Raw genomic sequence first — 27,008 nt, forward strand, 5'->3', positions numbered from 1 at the left:
TCATCGAGGCAGGAGAAGTATCGCTTTGCTCGTGTTCTGCAAGAACTCAAACAATTGCATGATGGCCCGATCTCGTGTCAGAGGAAATTGCAACAAATACCACATTGAAGCAGAAGTTGTTTGTCTATTAAGCTATAGAGAGGCTCTAGGTTTTGTCGAATTACATCAGTGCTTCATTAGATAATCTTATGCTTCATTAGCTGGGAGCAAGGTCCTGTTTCACACCCTATATGTTAAAAAAGCTTCTTCTTTAGATAGTGGCTATTCAACTGATGGATTTGAAGTTGCAGGATTTTCATTGGTTGACATTTAAATTTATGATGCAGATTGAATTGAGGTTGATAAATTCCGCTTATTTTTCTCCTTCTCACTTAGACTCTCTTATAATCCCCCCTCCCACCTCATTTTTCATCAGTATCAAATCAAAAATCTCCAGTGACACCATTTACTGATAGGCACTTAAAATATAGTTTTATTCACACTATTAAATTTGATTGCAAATGGGAAAAGTTTTAATTTTTGGCAAGAGATTGATTTGAAAATCATTTTTCAGAACAGCTTCAGGTTTCCAATTGCATTCGGCACAATTTATTTTGCATGATGAATTGAGAGATTTTTGCAATTCTGCACTTATATATCGGCTGCAGAATTGATTGATTTATTGATTTTTTTTCTCCCTATCATCATACTTCCACAAGAAGAATCTCTTTCTCTAAAAGAGTGCCATGCAATAAAATCATCTCTTCTTTTTTTAAAATTGCATCTGAAAGCAGTAGTAGCAAGGCTGTATCTTTAAAGATTGAAGAAGTTTTTGAATTTAATGAAAATAGACATTTTACTGGAACAAAGAATAATGTATGTCAGGGATCATGACTGTTCGTCTCACAGGTGTTCCTCTTTCTCTCTCTCTCTCTCTCTCTCTCTCTCTCTCTCTCTCTCTCTCTCTCTCTCTCTCTCTCTCTCTCTTCTGGGCCCCCTGTATCATTGCAGACAGTCAAAACTCAGAGAACAATAAAATTCAGTAAAAGTACATGGCTTAGTTTTCTGCATGTGGTACCTTTCAATTTATAGGTCAAAGTTGGCAGACAGTTCTAAAGTGGGTCACTTTCAGGACAAAAAGTCAAGGGTATATCATTTCTGTTTTGTTGTAGTTTATATATACATATATAATATATCAGATGAGGGTATTTCACTTTTGAGTGTACATGTTAAGTGATATACCCAACAAAAGTGCAATTTTTGTAACAAGATTCGTAAAAGGGCCCGAATATCTAGGGCAAAAGAATTAAATTTGTTATTTTAATCAAAATATCGTGGACATGTATAATTGTTATTCCAGACCAAAGTTCATGACAGCAGCGTATGTGTGACTCAGTTAATTTTTTGGAAAGAGGTTTTTGGACAATGGTGCAGTTTCACGGTCTTAATTGAATGACTTATTGAGTTTTGAAGATTGCTGAACATGGCAAAAAATTAAAGTCACTCACATATTTAAAGAATTTCTTATAAAAAAAACTCTTCTATAACCTGTAAAACAGATTATAGACATTTAAATGGAGACCCATGTGTCTGTTTTAAGGCCCAGTAATTTCTGTTGTGGCCTTATCTGTGTGAACTGATAATAAGTTGTAACCTTTTTTTGTGACGATTAAATTGACTCTGAACTCCCTACCTCACTGTATACAATTAGTTGCAAGCTGGTATTTAATAAAGTGTAGGCATTTACTTGTTTTGTTGGCTGCTCCCCTTCAATTTCTTGTCAGCTACACCTTGATGTATTAACATTTTCATGGTTTACCTAAATCTTCTATAAAGACACTTTTTGATCAAATTTCCGTAATTGCAGGGTAGGTAAATGCATATTTGGCCAATTATCTTCCCCCCGAGCTCGGAGCAGTAGAAAGTTATTTTGCGGTGACTAAGAGCAGACAATGGGATTGCAAATTGTCGTGAAAAACGGCGAGATACAAGATAACATTCCCCAAACTATATATACATACATCCCAAGATTGAACCTGATGACTTAAACTGACAAAGATCAACTTTTTGTGTGTCAGCTATGGGATTTGATCACTGGTTGGTTGATCATGGGACTGCTCACACCTGGACAAGTGGCAAAATTGAGTAACAATTCGTAAATATAACCTGTGTTAGTTGGAGATATATTTGAGAGCACTAGGTCATCATAAATGTATACATGTTTATCATTGCACAATTTGCTAATAAAACCAGTAAATTACCAAGAAAAGCTGATAAGCTCCCTAAAATTCATGATGACCCAAAGTATTAAATAGAGCATTTGATATCATCATAATTTCTTTTCAATGAACATTTTAATTATTATTCATAATGAAAAAGTTCAACCAAATGTAACCCAGTAAGTTGTTGAATAAAACTAAACAGACCAAATTTTGATGCTTTCTTTATATTAACCGGGTATATATTGATAAATGGATTTCTTTATCAATTTTTACACACAAAAAAATTACAAGCTCAAAGAAAGATAACTCAATTATTTTTTTTCAATTTTGCTAAGAGTTGTTTTTCTTGACACGCACCCTACTGTTTCTTTCTTCAGATATACTGAGGTGGTGGAGGATATTCCGACCCTATTAACCAGAACGGCCATGGTGATTGACCCCAGGCTTGTAAGCCTGAAAGACAAACTAGCTGCCATGAGAGTGGTATGTTGACCTCCATTCAAATTTTGTCATTTTGAGTCCTAAGGATAATACCAGTAATTGTGGCTAATTAATTATAAAATAAATACTGTTGTCTCATTAATATTCAATGGTATCAATTTTCGTGGATAAATTGAAAATCACAGTTTCAAGGATATGTAAATTTGTTGCTAATTATCAATACAAAATGTTAATAGAAATTGCACTTCAATGAACACTTAATTTTGTGGATCAACTTAATAACGAAATCCACGAAAATTGGTATCCAATGAATATTGATGAAACCACAGTATGATTACTTAAGATTTTGAAACATAATTATATGATTACTTACCGATGCAAGTATAACAGAATATCGAGAAAAAAAATTAAAAAATGAAAAATATTTCCTCATAAAATTGGAAGATGCGATACACCATCAAACTTTGTAATTAGTGAAATCAAAATATCTATTTCCTGGAAGTCTAACAAATAAATTGAAAAAAAAAAAATTTCCATACACAGAATTTGATGACACGGTACTCGGACTTTGATTACACCCTGGACAGAGGCCACTTCCAGTCAGACTCGTTTAAGTACGGCAGTGGGGACTACCACCACCTGACGGATGACGAGGATCTTTGGGGCATTAACTCCGGGGACGACATGTACAGTGGTAGCGGTAGTGGTACCACCATGGAAGTAGATGTAGTGACAGGTAGTGAAGCATATTACAATATTACCTTGAAGAATTTCCATATAAAGCAATTATCCATTATCATTGTACACATGTAGAAGTAACTGATAATGACCCTTGTTGGATTCTTGTTCTCTCTTTCTCTCTCTCTTTCTTTGAAAAAGGGGGATAGTAGTTTTTTTCTTCTTCAAATTTTGCAAACCTCATTTGAATTGCTACACTGTAATTTTCTATTTTAAATCACATTTCTAAGCTGTGGTTGATTTCATTTTCTAGATCCTTTGCATGTGTAGGGGGGTGTATTTTGTTCTTGTTGAAATTAAATTGCACAACTTGCTGTACCAAATTGGTAATTCATAATCCTCATGTAGGCAAACCACCACTGGAAAATGTTTTGAATTCCTCATTAAATAATGTTTTTTCTTACATACATAATATCCATTTAACATATCTGTGTGTTTTTCAGATGGTCCTGGAGTTAACCTTATACCAACAAAACCAATCAATAACTTTGATAGTGAAGACTCCCAAGATCCTTCAGGTGGAAGTTCATGCTTGACTATCTCCATAGCAACAGTGTTAATGATGACCTTGACATTAACACTATTATGATAGTGCCTTGTGGTGTTTTTTGTTTTTAAATCATTTTGTTTGTTTTTTCTGTCTTTATTACTGGGTATTCCTCCAAGAGAAATGAAACCTCTCTCAGATTCAAGCTTTCATGGAGGAAAACATGCTATTCAAGGGGAGAGAATCGCTATTGTTATTCCTGGATTTCATGAATCAAAAAATGTGGACACTTGATTCCCATGCAGACACATGATATGATATATTGTTATTGACTATACATTTGTAAATCCAGTTCATTAATTTCATGTTCATGAATAGAAGGCCTTCAGGTGTTGTGTATAAAAGTGTACCTGTTGTGATCGTATGCTAGCTCTTCATTTATTTTTCATCCCCCATGACATTATGCGACTCAAATGGTGTGGCTATAAGTGCAGACATTGAGATGTAAGTCTGGAGATAAGAAAAGAGTTGTCTAGAAATGTTCAAGAGCTGTCAATGTGAGAAGGTCATTATAATGGCATAATGTGCAATTTTCATACATTTTTTTTGTCCATTTTTTTTTTTCATTTTTTTTTTTGGTGGTATTTATTTAGTTCCTAGAACATTTTGTTGGCATAATTCTAAGGCTTAATTTCATGATTATTCTATTAGTTATAATCTTTCAATAAAATTGACACTTGAGTATGTTACCATGTTTATTTAAGTTTTATCTGTTTTTCATAATATACTGTCAGTGTATCTTTTTTTCTGCAAATGCAAATTATTGCACTTTGAAGTTCAAAAATTAGTATAATTTAGTATTGTAATTTTTTTTTAATTTGTGATTTTTTAAAAGCTGATTATAAAAATGCTATAAATCACTTTTTATGGCAACTGCATTTTTTGCATTTGAGATGATACTGCAAAATTTACAACAACAAAAAAAGAAAAAATTACGCTGCATGAATATACATCTGTACAGTATGCCCTTTGAACTTATGACCTCTTTTCAGTACTTCCTGTTGTTTAAAAAAAAATTAAATGCATATACCATAACTTGACTACTTGATGCTCTTAATTTTACTAAACTGCTGAAAAAATGAAAACGATTTGTACAGTATGTTGAATCAAATGCCTTAGCAGAATAAAAGACTTTCAAAATAAAGTCATTTTGAAGCAAAACCATCAAATATTGCAAGTATTAATTGTCAAATATGTGTTGTTATATCCATTTGTATTAAATGTGTGGTGTTTATGTATATTAATGTACATGTAAAAAGTATGCAATACGAGTGAATCGGATTCGACATGTATATATTCTTTTTACTTTATGTATTGATTATTGATATTTTTGTTTCTTATGGACTCAAAGTCCACTTGTATCCTCTTCATATTTTTTTTGTGTATTTTTGTTTTGTTTTTAATATAATAAAGAAAAACGGAGAGTAAAATTGAATTAAGCAGAATGTACATATGTGAAATGCCGGCCGTTGATCGAGCTTTTATCTGTGATTTTACATTGTATTGTAATTTTTGTCTATATCTTTTGATCCACTGGTTTACCTATTCACTGTATACATGTAATACGTCACTTCCTATGTATATGTTTAACTTAATTGTCTCTAATCTTTGGAATGTAAGGATACAAATATCAACACAATTTCATAAATTTTTAGGCTGTTATCATGAAAAGTTTTCTATTTATATTTATCTGTTTATATTTTTCTTGATGCAACTTTATCTAGAATCCCTTCCCAACCACGGAATTTTTTTTTCTATCAATAACCTTTAAAAAATACCGGTATTAATACAATCCATAATAATTATACTGTTAAAGCTTGCATGCTTTATGCATGTTTGCTGATAGCTATAAAAACAAAATATTTTTTTCTGAATCTAAATTGCATTATACATTATCAAAGACTGCATAAAATTTTTGTGAATTCATGTAAAAAAAAATATCAAAAGATAATTTATTCAGAAGTCATTTACATGTCAAAGTGAAAGTATTATGAGGGATACACAGAAGATTTCTATCAAAAGTCTATACATTTTTATGTGAATGTTTTTAAAATCCTTACATCACCATTTTAAGGTCCATTTCTGCATACGTGTGTGAAAATATCTTCATAATAATTGATTGAAGAAAAATACTTGATTTTAAAATTTTGATGGTAGCTACTCTAATGACTAACTTATCTGCATGGGTCAATCACTACCTCTAATGAAGAACAGCTAACTAGGAATGTATTGTTAATACCATATTGTACTTCGCTTTTTTTGTACCATATTGCAGTGTACAATTTATGTATTTATATGTTTCAATCAAACTTGAAATCAAGGATGAGCTTTTATCATGTAGGGTAATAACATATTGTATTTAAAATTGTAAAACTGCGTTTAAATATTGAATATAAATCTAAGAACTAATTCACAGACAAGTCTTTTTTTTTCTTGGTGCAGATTTTAGAACCGAAACGGAATCTGAAATAATAGGAGTGGTATTTGATAAGGTGTATTTGTTACGCAGCATGTGTACAGCTTGTTAATTTCTGTTGTTAATGGATCTATGAAATGTTTCTAATCTATCTTTGTAATTGTTGATTAAATCATGATATTTTACACTAAAAGTTTTATTTTTTATTTTTGGTCGGGACAGCGGTCAGCAAATTATTCATCATATAATATCTTATATTTTAAGATATGATTTTTTTTATATAGCTATAAACTTTTATTTTTTAGAGAAAAAAATTCATAATTATATTTTACCTTTAGAATTTGAATTTTTTTAAATATCTCTATAGAATAAGATGGAACTCTTCTTTTCAAGATCAAAATATTATAAAGATGGCCAACCATCCAAGCTTCTTAAAGCGAATAATTTGTTTTACTGACAAAGTGTTAGTTAGGTATACACTTGTATATTCTAAATATATAAAATATCAATATTCTAAACTTTAAGATATGATTTTTTTTAGCTGTAAACTGTTATATAGTATTCAACTCCCAATTTTCGCCATTCACCGTTGTTTATTTTTTTCATCGAAGATTCGTCCGTTTCTTTAATGTACTGCTTCTTAGTCACCATTGTCGTCAAATAGATGGATATATGAAGCATGACAACAACACACCTAGTTTCGAATATGTACCTAGAAATACATCGTCAGTGAAAGTAACTAATTATTGAATCATACAAATCGCTCAGGTCCACATTCTTTAGCTACGTGTGTACAATATCATGGGTAGTTTCATTCCCACAAAGGGAGAGAAACCCTTTACCTCTCGTGTCGTCTGAAACAGTCATGAACGTTCAAATTAAAGAAACTCAAAGTATATGCTACCTAAGGCCGGTACGGTTCCTATTATGTCTATGGGATCGATTTTCAGCAACTTTAATTCCATAAGGTTTCCAAACCAAACCAGGAGAACCAATAAGTAGCTTGAGTAGGATACACTGTGAACAAATTTTAAATTTTAAAATCAAATATCTGTATAAAAAAAAACATTCGCAAATTTATGTGTTATTATTAGTTGAAAAGAAGAAAGAAATCGTTTCCATGGTCTGAACATCATTAAAAAATTAAAGTTATGAAATTCACTTACTCAATTACTTAAAAGAAGGCCTTACCCCCCCCCCCCCTTTTACTCCTCCCTGCACATACAATTACCCCTTAGAAAAATTTTCTGGTACGTGCATATTCTTTGGAATTACTAATTGTAATAGTGTTAATTATTGTCATGTAAAAAGATACAAACGTCTATTAGTGTTCGGAACATCTCCATAAATAACTTTAATACTTCACAAACCTCTATGATATAGAATATACACATGGACACAATAAATAATTTCACTGTTCATAAGTAACGATCTATATATTTAAATGAATTTGCACCAATATCAATTATATATTTATATAAAACCAACCAGCTTTAGTTTTCTCGTTCTCATGAATAATTCATGCCCTTTTCTGATTGGTTCCCTCGCACTTTGGGACACTCACCAAATCAATGGTGTAACGTGATCCTTCAATCTAACCACTGAGAGGTTAGTTTTGTTTATTGTATGATACATACTGGCATTCATGATAACGATAAAAGTACAATAATAGCTTTGAAGCAATAACATCTGATAGAACAGAGTATGAAAGAAAACCCATCAAAAATCCACACAAACAAAACAAAAGGCCCACGGGCCACATCACTCACCTGAACAACAGTTCCTTGTATCATTATATTTCATTTTTTTAATATTATCCCCTTATATTTCGTTTATATTTCTATAAGCTTTAAACCTCTCTTAGGGCCCCACTCCTCAGTATTGGTTCGGGGTCATCTGCATTATTTGAGGATGCTTGCATAGTAATCTCACAAACTGTGAGTTCGTGAAAAGAAGATTTTTAAACATTTTCCCTATACATTTTAGTTAAACTTTGAACCCCTCTTTGGGCACCAGTACTTGTTTAGGAGTCAACATTTTAACAATTTAAGAATTATTTTTTCTGAGGATGATTGCATATATAAGTAATCTCACAATTTGTAGCATTGTGGAAATGTAGTTCTTGGATGATGATAGTAAAACTTTTTCCGTATATATTTATATTTTAAACATTGCACCCCTCTTGGGGCCTCAGTATTAGTCCAGGGGTCACGATTTTAACAATTTATAATCTACAATGTATAGTGTATCTACATTCTACAAGATTTTGGTGTAAATATCGGCATTTCTGATACAGTGGTTTTGAGAAGATGATTTTTTAAGACACACACCCTATTTTCACTGTTTTCGAAATTATCTCTTTTTAAAAAAGGATTTTTTTTGTCCTTTATTTTATCAATTTAAAATTCTCTTTCCATAAGGATGGTTCGTACCAAGATTGGTTAAATTTTGACTAGTGGTTCTAGACAAGAAGTATAAAAAGTGAACAGTTTACAGACAGACGGGTGAACGACGGACAGCAAGTGATCAGAAAATCTCACTTGAACCTTCGGTTCAGGTCAGCAATAAAACGAAAACAGAACTGTTTTTAAAGAACTTTAGATATATCAAATTCATATAAAATAATCTTTTTAAGTCATTCATTTGAAAAATTTTCATATTCTTCCATGATTCTCTTCCATCTTGCATCAATCTCATGTTGTGGAGTTTCCCACATCAAGGATGCAAGCGGCCACCCCCGAGCTGCAGTATTGAGGACATAAACATTGCTAGGATCCATATGGTAGGTATAGGCACCCATTACAAGAGACTGGGCGATTCTGGCGCAGACGCAAACCTTCAAAACCTCTCTCTCGGTATGATTCATACTTTGCACGGACAAATAACCCGCCAGTATATGGCCTCCTACGTCACGCTGATCGAATTCTTTACATTGAATGGACATGTAGGCAATGCAAATAGCGACATCGAATACAGTGTACGATGACACCATGTTATTGAAATCAATGAGTGCACTGACGTCACAAACACGTGGTTCCCCGGATGCAACTTTCTGTCCTGGAATGTCTTGTACTATTATATTACTCTCACTTACATCTCCATGAATTATGCCTAAAATCAGAATCATATCATACAGGATTATTTTTAAGGAATCATTCTTTGAGGATTATGAGGTGATAATTAAGGTTGGACCATGGTCAGATCAAATACAGCCTAAAGGGCTCTATGATCGATTTGATCACGCCCTGACCGATACTATCAACTCTTATTACTCGCAGAATGATTCCTTAGTAGTTATATTTATAAATTTTCCAGCAATTGTACGATTACGCATTAAAATATTGACATAATTATGTGATTTTTATTTCTTTTGGTTATGCAAACCCCGCTTGCGCCCCAACAATACGTCATTTGAATTAATTTTATTGGACGGTACATTACAAAATCAATTCAAAGTGTAATCACAGATACTCTGACAGAGACACTGAAAAATGTAAATGTTAACTTTTTTTTTGCGAAAATTGCGCGCTCACCAGTATATCGTCGGAACCACCCGTTTCTATTCGTTGCACTGCGTTGACGGGTTTTTCTATCTGTTACACTGCTTTCAACGCATTGCAATGGATAGAAAACCTGTGGGTTCCGTCGATGAGGTTCAAAGAATCGACGTACTTTTTCTAAGCAGTTGGTATTTTGGGACGACTTCTTTGTTGAATGCGTCGATGATTTCTGACATTAGGGCCTTCTTATTCTCGTTTTGTACTCCAACTAGGAACTCACGTAAACGCTCAATTTCTGCTAAATCCCAAATTCTATTCCATAAGAATGTATGCGAGTCAAAGAATCTATGGTGAAAACCCTGCATTTGAATGAAAAATACAAAAAAATTATGGCATTCAATGGCAAACATGTCGTTAAATATAATTTACGGTAGTTTTTGAATAAGATCGTATTTTTTTTTTCTGAAAGAACGTCACGTATTTTAGTGGAAAGTAAAACCAATTCTTTTTCAAGACATTTACAGACAAATGATACGATTCAAAATATTTGTTAAGTTTCATATTCAAAATGTTCATACTTACCTCCATAACAGTATGAAATTTTCCAAGAATTTTACCAATGTTGTACAAACTCTTTGGATGTACAGGTTTATTTAAGAAAGTCTCTCCGGGAATATACGTCAAAAGACGAACAATATAAAAATCGAACGGCGTGGAATCTGCAATATATTAGATACAAAATCAAATTACTTATCTTTTAACATTTAACTCCACCAAGTACGATTTCCTCTATTTCTTACGGAAATTGATTGTAATTCACACCTCCGTAAAAAAAAACTAACAGGAATGAAGTCTACAAGCCCCATTTATTGATTGGTTGAAACCTTCAGCAGCCTCAGAAAGATGCACGAAAAAAAAATCGTCAGACTGAAATTTCCACAGAAGACGATTTGGTTACTTCTTTTAGCTGACGTACTATTGTTACAGTATAATAAATGTAATTTAATTATTCTTTTTTACAATTAATGTATTGATTTGTTAAAAGAAACGCGTAAATATAAACAAGAAAATGCGATTTTTATTTGAATTATCGTGAAATCGTTAATATTTATGGACGCTCAATTTTCGTGTATTTTGTGACATGTAGCACACTTTATATAAACTTTATATAAACAAATGAAAGCCTAGAATGAATCAAAATATTAATTCTTAACACGAAGCTACGAAATACAGCCCAACGAATTAAAAATCAACCTGTCAATTCACGAAAAACTGCCTCCAACGAATTTTAAGAGATTTCACAGTAACCTGTCATGTTTTCTGAGTGGTAAATCTTTTCCAGTGACATATCTTCTCCTTTCAGGTTTTTCACAATGTAAGGAACAGGGATTCCATTTTTGGCAACGTGAGTAATCAGTGCGTGTTGTGCTTCTGAAAATAAAAAAAAATGTGTTGCTTTATATTTGCTTTCGTATCAGATCAATGGGTATAGGTAAGAAATTATGAATGTTTTCAAAAATGACTTAAAAAAGTAACTTACCAACAAATAGTAGATTTTTGGACTGCATCTTGTTAAGTATTTTCAAAACATACCCATCTTCTTCAGGGTGCTTTATATAGGGATTCTCTGATTGGCCAGTAACGATCACGTGGTAGTTCTTGTCAATATAACTGTCCAATTCTTTGCAAGACTTCACGGTCAGACCGTATAAGGATTTGATAAGACGGGGAATATGTTTCATAGGAACGAAAGGTTTGATTTTCTCTCCAACGACTTGTATCATATCAACTTGGTCGGTCATTTTTCAGGTTAACAGCTATGTCTCCAACAAATAAACAATTTCTTTAACATAAATAGATATGCAAGATGAATTCAATAAAATAATCATAATCGACTAAGTATATAATTTACCTATTTCTCTCCATTTTCAGATATGTAAATTGTCATGCAATTTAATCTAATTGTTTAAGAGTAATTAAAATGAAAATGTTCAACTACTCAAGATGATATTGACATTTACAAAATATTGTGAATATTTCAATTCACAGAAATATTTCCTGATTATGATGATTTTAAAAGCGTTATTGTGAAACATTTTTCTGTTTACTCAAAAATAGAAATAGAAAACGTATCGTGGATTGTCTGTAAACCAGTTATGCAATAAAGATAAACTATTGTAGCAAAACTGAAAATAGTTATAAATTTTTCATATAAAAGTAAGAAAAGTAGGGGCCACATCTAAAAAAAATTGAGATATGACATAAAATAAGCTAATTTTGGGCAAAAGTTGTACTTAATATTTTTTCTAGACTTCTATGAAATATAAACTAAATAAGCCAAAATATATCGATAGAAATATCAAAATATTGTTTAAAAATGTTTTTCAGAATATACGTGTATCGTAATACACAAACTTTCTGGAAGTTTAGTTTGTGCTGAACATCAGGAGGCCATAGTAACAGTACTCTAAAACTTTTTATTTACCACAAAAGAGAGGAGCAAAACTCCTAAAGGATCACTTTTTCGAGAATGGTAATAAAACTGCTATAAATGAATAAGAATGCCTGGGGCACTTATAAATATGAAACTCCAAGGAAAGTTAAAGTAATGTAGGAATATGGCCGTATTAATTATATACTAGATTTAAATGTCGTTTATAAATAACAGGGGTTTTCGAGAATGTTAATAAAAAATAGCTATTGTTTTTACTTTTAGAAACTGTTATAAACAAGTATGAGTGCCCGGGACACATATGGAAAATCCAAGGAAAGTTAAAGTAATGAAGGAATATGGCCGTATATTTTTTCTGTTGCCAAGATGTAAGGTTAGTGGAACATTTTATAAAGTAATTTAATTCACGATATCTGTCTATATCTCTTTTAATTTGAAAAATGATAATACTAGATAATAAGACCGCGGAACATTAACTGGCAAGATTGGAAATATATAGCGTACGTCAATTTCACTTGTTGCAGTCAAAACATTTGAAATGGACGGGAACAAATTGACACGGACGTCTGAGAAAACATTGGATTGAAACTGTTCATGTAGTTATAGTAAATGTATTTTCAATCCACCTCGGCATTTCTAGCTTGCTGTATACATGTTAATTAAAGCGATCGAAAAACATTACATGTATATTTAGTATCAGCAAAGTGATTGAAAAAAAATTATTTTACCAATAAGTATATAATCAGCAAATGATAATACGCAAGGCAAGGCATTGTCCGATGACTTCAGAGAATCAGTCGTCACAAGAATGATATCAAGTGGGGCCATAATTGAAACGGGGTTTATTCACAGAGAACAATCAAAGTTCCTATTTATAAGATTAAAATTATATCCAATAATAGAATACATAAAATGTTTCATATAAGAAGTCATCGGACAATGCTTTGCCCTGCGTATGACATCTCCGAATTGTTATCTTTTCACATTTGCTGATTATATACTTATTGATGAACCGTTTTTTGTTTTGTTTTTTTTTATACTAATTAAAATGTTTATCGATCGCTTTACATAAGTATGCAAGTTAGAAATGCTGAAGTGGATTGAAAATACATTTCCTATTACTACAGTTTCAATCCAATGTTTTCTCAGACGTCCGTGTCAATTTGTTCCCGCCCATTTCAAATGTTTTGACTGTAACAAGTGAAACTGACGAAAGCTGTATATTTCCAATCTTGCCAGTTAATGTTCCGCGGTCTTAACCAGTGATCAGAAAAGCTTGCTCAAGCTGATTATTTAAACAAGCTGATACGGAAGAAAATGTTATTTCCTATAATCTAAGTATCAAGCGGGCAATGTAATTCCCCAACCATCACCCCTGTATTTACCCTAAAGAAAATGTACTGAAAATAAAACAAGTAAACATAGAATATGTCACAAAATATAGTCAATATTCTACGGGGCCATTTTCCTACAACCCACACGGAGAAAAATTACCCTAAGGCCATAACTTCTACGATGTATTTAGTTTCTAGAAGCGAGTGGGTCATTTTCTACGTAGAAAAATGACCCTCGGTCAATATTCTACGGGGGTCACTTTTCGTCGTTACACAGGAATAATAAAAAAAAAAGATTTTTATCCTTAAAAATTTGCATATTGCGGTATTTATGGGTTTATAAAGATTATTTGTAGACAAAATAGATCTTTAAAAATGCTTAAAAAATTCGAATCGATCTCTAGATGTTCTGTCAATGAATCCTTATTTTCAAAATCCATCGCCGCCTCGAATAAATGAGCGAATCATACCGTATATCAGGTTTTTTCCGCGTCATGTTTTTTCCGCGATTCAGAACCTAGAAAGGTATATAAAATTTACGCGAATCGAATTTTCACTATTTCAAAGTCATAGTGAAAAATATAATTCAAGATTGTTTAACCCTGTGAAGTAAGAGGGTAAAAGTATCTAAATTGCCGCTCATTATAAAAAAAATTCGGACAAACCAGTCACACGATTTCCTTAATGTTAAATAATTACCGATAATTATTTTCAGAGACGCAAACAGTCATAAATAGATCATGTACCGTTACATATACAAGTAGCTCAGGTATAATTAGACATCGGTTTACGCAAGAAAAGCGACCGTTTTAATTAGCATGTCAATGGATTATTAATAAACTATGAGGCTTACATACCTATTATCTTGCGCTTGCTTCCGATCCCGCAATTTCTACTCTAAACTTACTGAACACAGTTCATTGTACTTTTACATACCTTCATAAGGAAAGAGAGAAATATTATAAGAAAAACACTTTGTATCAAATTTACGCTGATATATTTTCCGCGATTCGGAAATCGTCGCAAACAAAGCGGAAATTGGATACACGCGGAAAAAACCTGATATACGGGTATTTTTTCTTTGGCTTTAAGCATAGGTTAAATTACTGTGAAAGGATGACGCATAAGCGCCGTTGCAGCATTTTACCTTATCAAAGCCATAAAATCTCAACTTCTCAACTAACAAACGAACTTACATACATTATTTATTTTGCATAAAAGCAATACAAAAGATAGTTATAACTTTGCACACATGACTGCATGAAAATAAAAAAAAGATGCGCAAAGCAATGCGCGCTCGAACTGTACTCGGCCTCGTTAAATACCCGCTTCATATATATCAATAGACATATTTTCATTGCAATACCTTTGCTAGATAGTTGGTACATGTATGATATAACAGGTTACGAAGCTTTTATTCCAAATACATGTACTTAATCTAGTTTAGTTCCAACTGCATCAAATAAACAATAATAGATATAAGTTACCTCATATCCACGATATTCGACTTTTAATTTACATATATTTTCACTATGCTCAGCAGATCTCTATTAAAAAAAAATCACAGAACTTGTTAGGAAACCGGCGTATAGATAGTTCTTCTTGTCACCAGTCTTGCGTCTCTAGCAAACAGTGCACGCATTGTCTACAGGAGTGCCATCAGAAAGGGGTTGCAGAACCATTCCGTCATTTAAAAAAAAAAAGCTACACACTCATACACAATAAATGATTAAAAGAGATTCTGCGATACTTAACGAGCAATAATCATGAAAGTTATATGATTTTTGCAACAATACAAGCAGTATTCATTGGTAAAAAAAATTGTCAATCACAGAATGACCTGTATTTTTGTGAAAAAGACTGAGGAGGTAGCTAACGTAGAAATATGAATGCTTCACATATACATTTCTTTGGGAAAGGTAATTTTTAAATATTTAAATATTTTTAAATAATGATATTAGGTTAATTTTTTTTCAAGTATGAAATATGCATTGCTATTCTAAACATTTGTTGTAATGCATGTTTTATCTGCTGATCATAAATATGTAAAGAGTACCTGACTATAGAAATATATCTTAAATAGACAGTAAGCACTGATCGAATGTATTAAAAAAATACAATAAACAAATGCTAAGTTTTTAAGAACAAAGTAAAAAAACCCCACAAATTAGCTAAATAGATGTACTTACTTTACGCTGAGTCTTGAATGTCATGCACAGGTCTGGGCAGAGGTGCATTTAATTCCCCCTACCGTGTTTATTAACCAATTGACTAGGCACGCACTGGGGCCTGCATAGTGGTAAAAATGTTATGTAATATGCAAAACAATTTTGGTAATGCCCGATTTTTTGTACCAAATAATAGATCCTCTTCAAGGAGTAGTCGCTGCATGCATATTAATAAGGTATAAAGATGAAAGAAAGGACGGGCAATTCATAAGCGATGCAGTTTATGCCCTTTATGGATAATTACTAGTATACAAATCTCACAAATTGTTCTTAATCAGTAATGTTTAAACTTTTGTACGACGTGACTTGGTCCAAAAATTAACGCACACTGAAAAATGTTCTCATATGTACTCATCTTCAACAATGTATCTCGATATCTTAACACTTTATACACGGAATGTATGTAAATTATCATTATTATTCCAACTTAACATTAAAAGAGTATGTATGCTTTCAGCATCTTCAGTAATTTAATTGGCAGTTGCAGATGTAACAGTTATGACGTTATAATTTCAACAGATATTGTAAGGTTTATTTAAGCATTGAATGCCTATTTTTGGATGTCGTCGGTCCTATGACACACCAGTGGTGCAGACAAATGAATACCACGCGTTAGCTTAGTTGAGTATTCAGAATATGAAACTTTATTACTCATCAAAGAAATGAAAAAAAATTAACAAATGTTTCTTCAATGGCTGAAAATGTATTGGCTTTCCATTAAAAACACAAAAGTATTCATTTTTGCCAGCAACATTGGTATTGTTTGTTGGTGGCCGGACGTAAGGAAGCAAGGATGATGTCACTATCGAATCTTGTCAGTCCTTTGTCATAGAGGGATCTCCTGATACAAGACAGGCGGTTAGAGTTATCTTGCGGAGTGGATGTAGCTCTCCTGAGTGTGGCATCACTAAGAGGTCCTTGTGTCGAGGAATTCTAATAGGAATAGAAATAAAAACAAACGTAAGTTGTTGAAACCAAGTTTGAGTTTTCCATAGCGTAGCAATATTTACTGCCTGTCTATTTCTAGCTTCTAAGATTTTATTAATTATCTTAACAATTTATTTAAAACACAGAAACATATATGGGCATAAGTTTGACCAAGATAAAGTGAAAGCATCAATTTAATATGCGTCAGTATTAAAAGTCAAAGAAAAAAAACCTTCTCATTTATTTATGCGGGAAGCAAAAAGATCTCTGGATTGATTAAAAAATGGTTTACAAATGCTCAAGAAAATATCATATTTTAACATCCATTCTGTAGAATCAGCAAATTGCCTAGAAAGTAAATCAGTATATATATTTTCACATCCGGGTAAATATTGGGCAGAAATGAAGATTTCTCTTTTATGCACCAATTTCAAATTTTGACTGAAAGATCATCGAATTGTTTTGAATGCATTCGACCCATTGCGTTAATGTAGGAAACTGCAGTTGAATTGTCCATTTGAAAACATACATGGATTGAGCTGTATTTAAAAAAAAAGAAGATATTAATGCAAATTACACTGTCGTTGATTTTAAAATATTGATATATGATGACTCTGAATATGTTCATCTATTTCCTGTCATTTTGTTTTCAAATCTAGCACCCGAACCTTGCAAGTATGCGTCAGTTTTAACCCAAAAATAAATTGGTCTTGATCTAATATCTTTTTCATTTAGGGATTGTATATTTCTACAACACCATTTTATCTCAATAATACATTCAACAAAACGTGTTAGTTACCTTTCAGTCCTCTGGTTCTTTAATTTGTTGCGTTTGTACTTGTGTCCTCCATACAACACTTCGTGTCCGGAGTTTATCGCCAAACAAATCGTCTATATCTGAAGAATTCTAACGGTCGCTTCCAATGAGCAACGTCCTGGTTTTCAGAAATAAAACAAGAAACTTGAACAACGTTCTAAGTTTTACTACACACCACTATAAGATGTTCACCTGTTGTACAGATAAAAACACATTCCACACGCATTGAATGCTTACATTTACACTTATTTTGATGAAAACATCGGTCTCACTGAGAGGCCGCTTGCTCGCGCTGCAGTAATAGTTTTCATATTCCTCTTCACTTGCGTGGCTATGAAGCGCAGGGGAAACTCAATATTTATGTGTTGGGCAGAAGAATAATTCTATTTTCTCCTTTTAAACGAATTTATTAACTTTTGAACACCGTAGTTTTTCAAATACTGTATTCATTTTTTTCTCTTAAGATATAAAATATCCGGAAATCGTGAAAAAAAATTTATATTGGTTTGTGCGTAACTATGTCTCTTTGAAGTTGATACGTCCAGTATACCAGATCGACCTATTTCTAATTTTAGCCGTAAATTCAAGCGTCATCGGGCGCCTTTACTCTGTCCCATGTTTTTACTTTCACCACTTTTTCGAATAATTAATTTCAGTAATATCTTTATACTCAAGCTACTTGAATAAAGTCCAGTATATTTTTTCTGTTTTGAAATCACCCCTTTGTCGCTTCAGATTTTAATACAAAACCAAGAATAAAAAGTCTACTGGGATTTTGCATTGCAAACGACATGAAGAAGTACTCAAATGATAATGTTGAAAAATTGTGTCAAAACTTCTGAGAGTTTCCGAATGGATGAATGATGTCAATCGGATCACCTGGCCCTTTTCCGTCATAGTGGCCAACGGAAAATGACGAGGTGATCCGATTGATATGATATCAGATTTTCCCAGTATAAATCCCCGTAAGAACGTGTTTTTGTTCTTGTGAAATTCTCCTGCGATAAAGAGGGAACAAGTGAGAGAAGAAATCTTATAAGTTTTGCCACATATTGATTTCAGTTCATTTTCACGGACAGGTATGTATATTTTTTTTCAAAGGAAAATCAACAAAAAGCGTTGAAAACAGAAACCTTGGACAGTATAGTATAGCCAATTGTTTACTAACACGGCAGGTTCGTTTTGTTAAATGCATAATGCACCTCTTAAAGGTCCCGTGCATAACATGTGACATAACAGGTAATTTGTACATTTCTACTTGGTTTAGAAAAAGTCAACTTATGGTAATTATGTTTTTATTCAACTTCTGGTAAATATGTTTTTATTTGTTGCAATACATTGGCACTAACTATTATTTGGAAGTACAATTTTTTGAATAATGAATTTACACAAGTCGTTTAAGAAACAATAACTTCACATGTCAAATGTAATATGATACTAACTATTTACCAGAAGTTATGCAATAGAACTATGTCAGTTATAGCGGGTATTTAAACTGAAGTTTTGTATTGTTTTGTTGCCAAACCTATGAACTTTAAGCTCCATTCATGGCAACATATATTACATCATATTATATGAATATAAATATTCTACACATGTGCTTATTCACAATTTTTTAGCTGATAAGCTTAATTTTATGCAATAACATACAAGCATTCATGTTCAAAAAGTACATTTTAAAATATTCAATAATCACAGGAGAAGAGCCAAATTGAATCAAACGAACTTAAAAAATTTGTAAAAAGATTTTGATGCATTATGTACTGGTAATAATAATGATGATAATAATAATAATTATGATAATAATAATAATTAAAGATTTAATGGGCGTATTCAGATCCTCTCGTGTTTTATTTGCTCCCCAAGAGAACGCAACTGTTTACATGAACAGACATAAGTTGCACTACTTTAACATGGAGGGCTAAGAGAAAACTAGTTTTGATATAAAATTCACGTAGGCATTGTACACAAGACGGATAAGAAGAATATTATGATAAAAGGATCTTTGTCTAGGTTATATAATCTACATAAACGTGCAGATCCGACCCTTCCGTTATTACGGCCTTGCTCTATCAATAATTTGTCGCTTGATGATTTTACTTTTTTTTTCTATTTTCATTGTATCTATCGTATATTTATGTTCCTTTACTACATATCTATTCATTTATTAAGTGTACCTTTGAGTTTTGACCTGTATATACTGATTATCCTCTTATATACCATTTCATGGTTTGGGTGAATAAACTGAATTGAATTGATAATCTATACCTCGACAAAAAGACCGAAATATTTTCGGAAATATTTTTTCGCAAATAAAATTATAGGTCAAAGAAATGACTTAAAAATGCATCCCTACTGACTGTTAAAGCCAATGTTCATGTTGACCCAGAGGTGATAATAATTCTCTAATATTTTAACACAAGGTATTTGGAAAAACAGTTTTCTGTTTTGACCAATTTCAACAAATATCTTATTGCGTTATTTGCGTATTACATCCAATGGAAGACGATCTAACTCTGGGTAAATGATGAAGCCTAAAGTACATTTTTTGATGTACTCTTTCAATTTCTTTCCCTGGATGAAAACCCGAAATCTCTTAGCCGTAGTTCAGAAGTCATAATGAAAAAATGTGACAATTCTGACTTTTATCTGACACATGATTTTAATTCATTAAAATTATGCTTAATTATACCCAGCAACTTTCAAGTGACACCATTTCTAGCAAGTTAAAAAATAACATTTCTATTCACGTTTTCAAAACTTTTTTTGACGAATCTGTAGGTATAGATGTTTCTTTTCCCCGCGCACTGGGTTTAGAGCTCGCTTCACCAGCTTCGATTTGATTCAGTACCTTTTTTAAATGATTGCCATATATGTCCTCCCTTAAGGACACGTTTCTTTAAAAGATTTTATTCAAATGGTTAAAAATATTACATGTTTCAAAAAAGTTGTATATTTTCATAGATATTTTTTTCTATTACTAAAATAAACCGTTTTATTGACATTAATGGACCTCATTCATTTATTCACATCAAAATGTAAACTCTACGGTGTGTTATTTACAACCAGCAGCACTTAGCAGTTTTTCCACTTTTTCATAAAAAGTAAAAAAAAAAAACCCATTTTATTTCTAAAAAATAAGGGTACATGTATACACCTTTTTTTGAACAACGCAATTGTGCTTCAGAAATGACACTTTAACGATCCATAAAGTAAAAATATGGTGTAGCATTCTACCTTAAAACTGTTTTCACAAATCTAAAATTTGAAATTTTATCTAAAAATACGAAAACCTATTTTGATTAATTAGTAAAGTTTTACACATTATATGTTGCAAAACACCGCTTTAATGGCGAAAATGGTTGAACCTACAAATTAAGCTCAGCTTCGATTTGATATGCGAAGCGATTTCTTTCCATGTTATTGTAAAAATAACCAATTAAAATAATCAGTTGGAAAACAAATCGCATGAAAAACCTCATGTTTTTTAAAATTAAGATTGAACTCCAACTGAAATTCATCAAAGATGAAGACATGTTGGATTATCCTAATTCTCATAAATGTATAAGAAATCTCTTTTCCTGAGTACATCAAAATAAACCTTCTGTCCTGTTATCAAAGCAACCGTTTACAATTTTAATACATTTTTTTTTCTTTGTTGCATAGATGATCTATAAAAATTCCACTATCCGGAATTTATTTTTACTTACAAAATATACAAATGTATATATTTGAATTTTTTTTTCACCACGATAACGCTTTTAAAATCAAAATTTATCTGTGCATTGAAACATCATAATTCTAGCAAAATTAATATCTATATCATTTTGAATAGCTTAAGATGATGAAATCACTTGTAATTACAATATACTCTAAAAAATAGCTTTAAATTGACTACTTTTTCATCCTTTGCAATGGTTACTATCTCAATCATCGAATATTTGTCTCGCTTCTTTATTTACCATAGCGTATCTTATTTTAAAATGCTATGAATCCGATGACTATGTTTGGCCACCAAATTATGATAATCTATCAATTTAATTGTGTTGAAATAAAGCGTTAATTTGTTAGAGTTGTTGCTGTTAAACTGACATATGTCGGACCAAAATGACATGATGCAAGCTGTTGGAGAAACAATCAAACCAGTTGTTCCGATGAAACACATTCCTCACCTCATCAAATCCTTATACGGTTTGACGGTGGAGTCTTGCAAAGAATTGGACAGTTATGATGATAAGAACTACCACGTGGTCGTTACTGGCCAATCAGAGAATCCCTATATAAAGCACCCTGAAGAGAATGGTTATGTTTTGAAAATACTGAACAAGATGCAGTCCAAAAATCCACTATTTGTTGGTAATGTCATTTTATTTTGCTTTTTTTGTTTTTTAGGTTTTTATTTCTTAGCAGAACCACATTCATGATTTTTTTTTTGTTTACATCTGATGCTGATAGAAATAGCCACATATCATTTCCATTTTTTATTTTTCAGAAGCGTTGCACACGTTGATGAATCACGTTGCCAAAAATGGAATCTCTGTTCCTCACATCATGAAAAATCTTAAAGGAGAAGATATATCATTGGAAAAGATCTACCACTCAGAAAACATTACAGGTTACGGTGAAATTATTTGATTAAATCGTATAAAGGGAAATTTTCGTGATTTGACATGTTTAAAAGGTCTGCCTCGACAACTATTTTCCTCTGCTTTGCCTTGGGAAATAGTTGCGGGAAAGGAGAGGGGGGGGGGGGGGGTGGGGGGCTTGCTATTGTCCTTATCGCTAGCAGATAGGTATATAATAATATATCTTTTATTTTGAACGTTCAAAACGTTGTATTTCTATGGAACGCCAAATTAACATATATTCAAATATTTGTACATATCTTCAAATAATTGTACCTATCTTCAATTCAATTGCACCTATCTTCAATTCAATTGTACCTATCTTCAAATTGAATTAGAGATAGGTACAATTCAATTATACCTATCTTTAATTCATTTGAAGATAGGTACAATTGAATTGAAGATAGGTACAAATGCAATGAATTGAAGATAGGTACAATTGAATTAAAGATAGGTACAATTGAATTGAACCTATCTTCAATTACTAAAATATTGGCAATAATGAATACTCCCTGTATAGTATGTCATTTCCGTTACATCACAACTGGCGCGAAATAAAATCGGGATCGGGATGATAAAATAGGCAATATGATTTTGTCAACTTTTCGAAAGATTGAGCCTTAAAACAAACAAAAACTCATAATAATTGTTACCGCTTTAATAAATAGAGTGATTATCAACTGAATTATACATTCTTTGATAAAATTATAGAAAAAAATAAAGCCAGTTTTTTATTTACGTAGATAGTGACCCTAACTACGTCACTACCCTAACTCCATCACTTTTGGGGTATTCGGGTATACATGTTTTTGGCTTACTTATTGATATACATGTATATTTTAATAAGTAAATGATGCCTTTTGCAAATATATTGCCCATTTATATATATATATATATATATATATATATATATATATATATATATATATATATATATATATATATATATATATATATTTCTTCTTTCATCTTCGTTGTTGGTGCTTTCCTCGTTTCCCTCCATGTTGAAATGTCTTCAAGGGAGCGTTCATTATTTTCAACAATAAACAAAACGAATTGAACCTAGGTATATTTGAATTGTACCTATCTTCAAATCCTTTGTAGATATGTCTGAATTGAACCTATCTTCAAATCAGTTGTACCTATCTTTAAATGAATTTTACCTATCTTCAAATGAATTAGAGATAGGTATAATTCAATTGAACCTATCTTTAATTGAATTGAAGATAGGTATAATTCATTTGTACCTAGGTATAATTCATTGTACCTAGGTATAATTCATTTGTACCTAGGTATAATTATTATCAATTCAATTGTACCTATCTTCAAATAATTGTACCTATCTTTAATTCAATTGTACCTATCTTCAAATGATTTGAAGATAGGTACAATTAATTGAAGATAGGTACACTTATTTGAAGATAGGTACAAATATTTGAATATATGTTAACTTGGCGTTCCATATATTTCACGTATCATTATGCTTTCTCCATTCTGCGATTTTCTTTGAAATACCGTTATCTGATCAATATTCGTAAGGGCTCAATTTTTGTGGTATCGTGGTTACCTACTGCCGAAAAATGAATCGATTCTTATTCATTAAACTTAAACACGAATTAAAGCAAATTCGCGAAATAGACAGTATACTTGCTTTGGTCCTAATAGTCAGTATATAGGTACTAATATTTAATTATACCGAAGTAAACTTTATCAGAATTTGTTGATGGTGAACAAATTCGAGTTCTAGGACGTTGAATTGAACGTAGCGACTCGAACAACATTATAGGTATTCCGAGATTAAAAACAAGGAAAATCGAATGCTGTCGGTGAATTTATTTGGGCAAATAACATGAAGACTATTTCACATTTAGATAAAAAAAAAAGCAAGCTCATTTCCCATTATTTGACATATAAACCATACAATAGGGGCATAATAAACGATGATAAGTATTTATTACATATTTTGTAGATTCCACACCATTCGAGTTTTATATTGTTCGTCTTTTTACGTACATTCCTGGAGAGACATTCTCTGCTATACCAATGCATCCGAAGAGTCTCTACAACATTGGAAAAGTCCTCGGAAATTTTCATGATGCAATGAAGGTAAGGTTTAAATCACGATTGTATAAAAGAATACCCCTCACTAATACATCTTAACAAAAAATATCAGTGATGTTTTTATTTCTTATTAAACGTAGGATTTTCAGCATAAATTCTTTGAATCCTATACATTATTGTGGAGTTTGACTGAAGTTGAGCGTGTAAAAGATTTCTTTATTGGAGTACAAGACGAGAATAAGAAGGCACTAGTGACAGAAATCATCGACGCATTCAACAAAGAAGTCGCCCCAAAATACCACAAGCTAAGAAAAAGTATGCCATCTTGAAACTGATGAATATTTTTTCGTGAAAAAACTCCACATATATGATATGATTTTAATTTCAGGCATAATTCATGGAGATGTGAATGAGCGTAACATTATTATGAAAGAAATTCCAGGACAGAAAGTTGCATCCGGGGAACCACGTGTTTATGACGTCAGTGCACTCATTGACTTCAATGACGCTGTGTCATCATACACTGCGCTCGATGTCGCGATTTGTATTGCCTACATGTCGATAAAATGTAAGGAATTCGATCAGCGTGACGTAGGAGGCCATGTTCTGGCGGGGTACTTGTCTGTACGTAGTATGAATGATACTGAGAGAGAGGTGTTAAAAGTTTGCGTCTGTGCAAGACTCGCCCAGAACCTTGTGATGGGTGCCTATACCAACTACATGAATCCTAGCCATGTTTATGTCCTCAATACTGCAGCTCGGGGATGGCCGCTTCTGTCAATGATGTGGGAAACTCCGCAAAATGAAATTGATGAACGATGGAACAAAATCATAAAGGAATATGAAAATCTGTAAAAATGGCTTTGAATTCATAATAAATTACATTTAAAAGAAATATTTGGACTACACATGTCACATAAGAATGTCGTTTTTTTTTTACCTTTTTAATGCATGAACTTCTTAATATACTTTTGTGTTTGTCTTGTTCTCCTTAAAACGTGAAATTGCTAGCCATTTGCAATTGACACGTAATAGTGGGTCCGATTCTGACGACAAGAACTCCAGTACGTCCAAGGAAGCATTAGTTCGAATTCGAATTTTCTCTTCACCCAGGCGTTGTAGTGAGAGCTCGCGGTACTTTCCTGCGCTTTGCACTGCCAAGCTGTGCTCGCTATGAAGCAATTCAAAATTCACAAGTTGATGAAATTTTAAATACCGCCGGAAGATCAAGTAAAAAAAGGATATAGTATGAACTATCGTTTAAAATATCGTTTAAAAGATAGTCACAAATCTTATAATATTTTAATGCAATATGAGCTGCATTTTTCATGTTTAATTCTTTTTTACTAAAATATTCTTTTCTACTAGAATGACAAAACTATCATGGTTTTTTAATTTCTGTTAGCCATATTTTTATGGAAAAGGCCGTTAAAAGCCTTATTTGGACCAAAATTGAATTATTGTCGTCCTGTACAAAAATTGATTTGCTATATATTCCTTAGAAGAGAAATATTTCCTTTGACAAAAATTAATGATTTTTTCAAATCTTATTAATCATAAAAGTTTAAGTTATATGCAGGCGTATCATACTAGCAGATTTTTGCAGCAAAATAAAGTTCTAAAAAATACAGCTCATATTGCTTGAACAATTAACTTTCAACTGCTTTGAGTTAAAACGTAAGTTCAAAATTTCGACATGACATGCTTCATGAATATTGACTGATGGAAATATCTAAAACTGAGATACTTTTCTTAATCTAAACTGTACACTAGTAGATGATATACATATAATCAATGACTGTGAACATTTTTGTGAATTTCCGTATAAGTATCAAGAGACATTTTATCCAGAACTTATTTACCTGGCAAAGCGAAGGTATTAATAGGGTTCTACGGAATATTTCTTTCCTTTGTTTCATTCATTTTTATGTGAATGTGCAATATCCGTACACCACCATTTTAAAGAAAATTTTTGCATACGTGTATGAAAATATCTTCATAATAATTAATTGAAGAAAAATACATGATTTTTAAATTTTGATGATACTACAACGGTGACTAACTTATCTGCATGGTTCAATAACTCAATTATTACCTCTAATAAAAACCCACTAACTAGGATTGTATTGTAAATAACATATTGTACAATGTGTATATGTAAAATACAAAAATTAAGACATACGAGTGGTGATACCCTGCTTACATTTAGTACACCAAGGCGTCGTATCGTACTCCATTTTATATATCTTTTAAACCTTCCGGTTTGGGTGATACTAAAGAGGGCATTCTCTGGATCAAGTTTAAAGGGGAATTGTGTTTATTTGTGATTCGTGTTTGTTATATATATCTGAAAATTTCAAATATTGTGACTCAATTGTTTTTATACAACATTGTTCGAACAAATACCAAATTAAGGAGAAATGTACATAATGGGTGATTTTAATGCACGTTGTGCCGAAGCTACTGATTATATTGAAGGTGTTGATATCTTAATACCACGTGAAGTTATAGACACACATATTTACATTCAGTGTATATTTCCCCATATGTTTGCATTGGAAATCTGCAACGTTCAATTTACAATGAATACACTTGGCTAATTCATGCGCCATGCGCACAAAAATAAACTTCACCACGTGTTTTAAGTATATTTATTTTTGTAAAATTATATGAAATTTCAATTTTACATATCCAATTTGATATAAAATTTTGAAAAACAAT

General features: G+C 32.0%; 3 protein-coding genes across 4 annotated transcripts in view; 2 read left to right on the forward strand and 1 right to left on the reverse strand.

The window, feature by feature from the left end:
- LOC105339345 (glypican-5) overlaps positions 1-4,348 on the forward strand; it is a 36,427-nt gene extending 32,079 nt beyond the window's left edge. The window contains exons 5-7 of the mRNA XM_034473889.2: positions 2,579-2,684; positions 3,186-3,378; positions 3,824-4,348. Of these exons, the coding sequence (XP_034329780.2) occupies positions 2,579-2,684; positions 3,186-3,378; positions 3,824-3,969 (445 nt within the window). The 3' untranslated portion in view covers positions 3,970-4,348. The remainder of the gene's footprint in view (positions 1-2,578; positions 2,685-3,185; positions 3,379-3,823) is intronic.
- A 3,503-nt stretch (positions 4,349-7,851) lies between these two features.
- On the reverse strand, positions 7,852-16,184 carry LOC105339343 (hydroxylysine kinase). Of its 2 annotated transcripts, XM_066069843.1 has the most exons (6): positions 15,819-16,184; positions 11,384-11,686; positions 11,152-11,274; positions 10,426-10,562; positions 10,016-10,202; positions 7,852-9,454 (listed from the first exon to the last, which is right to left on the reverse strand). In XM_066069843.1, the coding sequence occupies exons 2-6, from the start codon at positions 11,643-11,645 to the stop codon at positions 8,979-8,981; spliced, it is 1,185 nt and encodes a 394-aa protein (XP_065925915.1). In that variant the 5' UTR covers positions 11,646-11,686; positions 15,819-16,184; the 3' UTR covers positions 7,852-8,978. The 2 variants fall into 2 exon arrangements, with proteins under 2 accessions (XP_065925915.1, XP_011443140.3); XM_011444838.4 differs by lacking the exon at positions 15,819-16,184 and having other exon boundaries at positions 11,384-12,107.
- Positions 16,185-18,535: 2,351 nt separating this feature from the next.
- On the forward strand, positions 18,536-25,877 carry LOC105339342 (hydroxylysine kinase). The gene is made up of 6 exons (XM_011444837.4): positions 18,536-18,680; positions 21,673-21,957; positions 22,094-22,216; positions 24,196-24,332; positions 24,428-24,602; positions 24,676-25,877. The coding sequence occupies exons 2-6, from the start codon at positions 21,696-21,698 to the stop codon at positions 25,140-25,142; spliced, it is 1,164 nt and encodes a 387-aa protein (XP_011443139.3). The 5' UTR covers positions 18,536-18,680; positions 21,673-21,695; the 3' UTR covers positions 25,143-25,877.
- The last annotated feature ends 1,131 nt before the right edge of the window (positions 25,878-27,008 follow it).

The sequence above is a fragment of the Magallana gigas genome, chromosome 8 (assembly GCF_963853765.1).
Source record: "Magallana gigas chromosome 8, xbMagGiga1.1, whole genome shotgun sequence".
NCBI lineage: Eukaryota > Metazoa > Mollusca > Bivalvia > Ostreida > Ostreidae > Magallana > Magallana gigas.